The sequence below is a fragment of the Meleagris gallopavo genome, unplaced genomic scaffold, assembly GCF_000146605.3.
Source record: "Meleagris gallopavo isolate NT-WF06-2002-E0010 breed Aviagen turkey brand Nicholas breeding stock unplaced genomic scaffold, Turkey_5.1 ChrUn_random_7180001948614, whole genome shotgun sequence".
Classification (NCBI taxonomy): domain Eukaryota; kingdom Metazoa; phylum Chordata; class Aves; order Galliformes; family Phasianidae; genus Meleagris; species Meleagris gallopavo.
Window position 1 is genome coordinate 1 of NW_011210302.1, and position 4142 is coordinate 4142.

General features: G+C 61.2%; 1 protein-coding gene across 1 annotated transcript; it reads left to right on the forward strand.

Annotated features, from left to right (window-relative positions):
• Window positions 1-6: 6 nt before the first annotated feature.
• LOC104916811 (KICSTOR complex protein kaptin-like) lies at window positions 7-3547 on the forward strand. The gene is made up of 3 exons (XM_019611539.2): window positions 7-134; window positions 835-944; window positions 3109-3547. The coding sequence occupies exons 1-3, from the start codon at window positions 46-48 to the stop codon at window positions 3360-3362; spliced, it is 453 nt and encodes a 150-aa protein (XP_019467084.1). The 5' UTR covers window positions 7-45; the 3' UTR covers window positions 3363-3547.
• The last annotated feature ends 595 nt before the right edge of the window (window positions 3548-4142 follow it).

A 4142-nucleotide genomic window follows, 5' to 3' on the forward strand; every position in this document is an offset into this window, starting at 1 on the left:
GGACAGACGCGTTGTCCCGCTGTCCCCGATGTCCCCACGTCTCTGATGTCCCCCCCACAGAATGAGGGGCTGCATCAGTTCGAGGAGCAGCCGGTCCATGAGCTCTTCCCGGAGCTGCAGGAGCTGCCCAGCAGGTGGGAGGGATGGCGTTGTCCCCACGATGTCCCCACGATGTCCCCACGATGTCCCCACGATGTCCCCACGATGTCCCCACGATGTCCCCAAGTCCCAACAACGTCCTCATGATGCTCCCATAACGTCCCCACGACGTCCCCATGGTGTCCTCTCAATGCCCCCCACAACACCCTGGTGTCCCATGTCCCCACGGTGTCCCCACAATGTCCCCACAATGTCCCCTCAGTGTCCCCACAATGTCCTGGTGTTCCCACATCTCCATCGTGTCCCCATGATGTCCCCTCAGTGTCCCTTTGACATCCCCACTGTGTCCCCACGATGTCTTGATGTCCCCACAATGTCCCCATCGTGTCCCCTCAGCGTCCCCTCGATGTCCTGATATCCTCGCGTCCCCACATCTCCAAGATGTCCCCACATGATGTCCCCTCAACGTCTCCATGATGTCCCCATGATGTCCCCCTCAGTGTCCCCACGGCGTCCCCTCAGCGTTCTCTCAAACTCTCCACGATGTCCCCATGATGTCCCCCCTCGACGCCCCCTCAGCGTCCCCTCAACGTCCCCACGATGTCCCCATGATGTCCCCCCTCGACGCCCCCTCAACGTCCCCTCAATGTCCCCGCGATGTCCCCGCGATGTCCCCGCGGTGTCCCCTCAACACTCCCTCAAGGTCCCCCCGCTGTCCCCCCGCTGTCCCCGCAGTGCGCTCTGGTTGGACGTCTGTGCCGTACCGTCGTCGCGGCGCCGCCTCACCGCTGTGGGCTGTCAGAGCGGCTACGTGCGAGTGGCACACGTGGACCAGGACACGCGTGGTGAGTGGTGGGCGGCCGCGTGTCACCAAGGCCCTGATGGGCGTCCCCACGGCCGGACCGTGTCCCCGTGGTCCCCATGGGTGTCCCTGTGGTCCTGGTGGGCAGCCCTGTAGTCCTAGTCCATCTCCTGGGGCCACCACGTGTCCCCGTGGCCATATTGTGTCCCCATGTCCCCATAGCCTTATTGTGTCCCCATGTCCCCATGGCCATATTGTGTCCCCATGGCCTTATTGTGTCCCCATGTCCCCATAGCCTTATTGTGTCCCCATGGCCTTATTGTGTCCCCATGTCCCCATAGCCTTATTGTGTCCCCATGGCCATATTGTGTCCCCGTGGCCGTATTGTGTCCCCGTGGCTGTATTGTGTCCCCATGTCCCCATAGCCGTATTGTGTCCCCATGGCCTTATTGTGTCCCCATGTCCACATAGCCTTATTGTGTCCCCATGGCCGTATTGTGTCCCCATGTCCCCATGGCCATATTGTGTCCCCATGGCCTTATTGTGTCCCCATGTCCCCGTGGCCGTATTGTGTCCCCATGGCCGTATTGTGTCCCCATGTCCCCATAGCCTTATTGTGTCCCCATGGCCCTGATGGATGTCCCCATGGCCATATTGTGTCCCCATGTCCCCATGGCCATATTGTGTCCCCATGTCCTTGTGGCCATATTGTGTCCCCGTGGCCGTATTGTGTCCCCGTGGTCCCAGTAAGTGTCCCCGTGGCCCTGATGGATGTCCCCACGGCCATATTGTGTCCCCATGGTCCCAGTAAGTGTCCCCATGGCCATATTGTGTCCCTGTGGCCTTATTGTGTCCCCATGGTCCCAGTAACTGTCCCCATTGTCCCAGAAAGTGTCCCCGTGGCCCTGATGCTTGTCCCCATAGTCCTGGTCCATTTCCTGGGGCCACCACGTGTCCCCATGGCCTTATTGTGTCCCCATGCTCCCAGTAAGTGTCCCCATGGCCATATTGTGTCCCCATGTCCCTGTGGCCATATTGTGTCCCTGTGGCCGTATTGTGTCCCCATGGTCCCAATAAGTGTCCCTGTGGCCCTGATGGATGTCCCCATGGCCATATTGTGTCCCCATGGTCCCCATGGGTGTCCCTGTGGTCCTGATGGGCATCCCTGGAGTCCTGGTCCATCTCCTGGGGCCACCACGTGTCCCCATGGCCATATTGTGTCCCCATGTCCCCATGGCCATATTGTGTCCCCGTGACCGTATTGTGTTCCCGTGTTCCCAATAAGTGTCCCTGTGCCCCTGATGCTTGTCCCCATGGCCATATTGTGTCCCCATGGCCATACTGTGTCCCCATGTCCCCATAGCCTTATTGTGTCCCCATGGTCCCAATAAGTGTCCCCATTGTCCCAGTAAGTGTCCCCAAGGCCCTGATGGGCGTCCCCATGGCCGGACCGTGTCCCCGTGGTCCCCATGGGTGTCCCTGTGGTCCTGGTGGGCAGCCCTGTAGTCCTGGTCCATCTCCTGGGGCCACCACGTGTCCCCATGGCCATATTGTGTCCCCATGTCCCCGTGGCCTAATTGTGTCCCTATGGTCCCAGTAAGTGTCCCCATTGTCCCAGTAAGTGTCCCCGTGGCCCTGATGCTTGTCCCCGTAGTCCTGGTCCATCTCCTGGGGCCACCACATGTCCCTGTGGCCATATTGTGTCCCCATGGCCTTATTGTGTCCCCATGGTCCCAATAAGTGTCCCCATTGTCCCAGTAAGTGTCCCCATGGCCCTGATGCTTGTCCCCATAGTCCTGGTCCATGTCCTGGGGCCACCATGTGTCCCCATGGCCTTATTGTGTCCCCATGGTCCCAATAAGTGTCCCCATGGCCCTGATGCTTGTCCCCATGGCCATATTGTGTCCCCATGTCCCTGTGGCCATATTGTATCCCCGTGGCCATATTGTGTCCCCATGTCCCCATGGCCATATTGTGTCCCCGTGGCCATATTGTGTCCCCATGTCCCTGTGGCCATATTGTGTCCCCATGGCCATATTGTGTCCCCATGTCCCCGTGGTCATATTGTGTCCCCATGTCCCCATGGCCATATTGTGTCCCCATGGCCGTACCATGTCCCCATGACCCCCGTGGGTGTCCCCACGGTCCTGGTCCCCCCCCGTGGCCACCATCCATCCCCGTGTCCCCGCTGTGTCCCCGTATCCCAGCGGTGCTGCAGAGCTGGAGCATCCAGCAGGACGGCCCCATCTCCACCGTGCTGCTCTTCCCCCTGGAGGAACCGGACGACGATGGGGACGATGTGGGGGGACAGCAAGGGGACATCGTGGGGGGACAGCATGGGGACGATGTGGGGGGACAACGTGGGGACGACGTGGGGCCATCGGCGCCCGGCCCGGAGCCCAGCCCCCACTACAGCCTGCTGGTGGCCAGCACCATCGAGATGTCCGTGGTGTACCGGTGAGTGCGCGTCCGTCTGTCCCCGTGTCCCCGTGTCTGTCCTTGTGGCCATCCCTGTGTCCCCATGTCCTCACCCCCAGGGCCGGGGGCTGACCAAGCAGAGTGTCTCCATGTCCCTGTGTCTGTCCCCGTGTCCCCATGTCCCTACGTCCATCCCCACATCCTGATGTCTGTCCCCGTGTCCCCACATCCATCCCCATGTCCCCCCTGTCCTTCTGTCTGTCCCCATGTTCCTATGTCTCCCTGTCCTTCTGTCTGTCCCCACATCCCCACATCCATCCCCACGTCCCCCCTGTCCCTCTGTCCGTCCCCATGTCCTCTGTCCTTCTGTCCGTCCCCACATCCATCCCACGTTCTTCTGTCCTTCTGTCCATCCCCACATCCATCCCCACGTCCCCCCTGTCCCTCTGTCCGTCCCCATGTCCTCTGTCCTTCTGTCCGTCCCCACATCCATCCCCACGTCCCCCCCCTGTCCCTCTGTCCCCATGTCGCTATGTCTCCCTGTCCTTCTGTCTGTTCCCACATCCCCACATCCATCCCCATGTCCCCCCGTCCTTCTGTCCGTCCCCACGTCCATCCCCATGTCCCCCCTGTCCTTCTGTCTGTCCCCACATCCCCACATCCATCCCCACGTCCTCCTGTCCTTCTGTCTGTCCCCACATCCCCACATCCATCCCCACGTCCCCCTGTCCTTCTGTCTGTCCCCACATCCCCACATCCATCCCCACGTCCCCCTCTGTCCCTCTGTCCGTCCCCCTGTCCCCCGTCCTTCTGTCCGTCCCCA

Excerpts from the sequence above, each read along its gene's own strand:
- LOC104916811 (XM_019611539.2), top strand. The coding sequence starts at position 46 with ATGTCCCCCCCACAGAATGAGGGGCTGCATCAGTTCGAGGAGCAGCCG. Across the intron at positions 135-834 it reads CTGCAGGAGCTGCCCAGCAG|TGCGCTCTGGTTGGACGTCT; the intron begins GTGGGAGGGATG and ends CTGTCCCCGCAG. Across the intron at positions 945-3,108 it reads CGTGGACCAGGACACGCGTG|CGGTGCTGCAGAGCTGGAGC; the intron begins GTGAGTGGTGGG and ends CCCGTATCCCAG.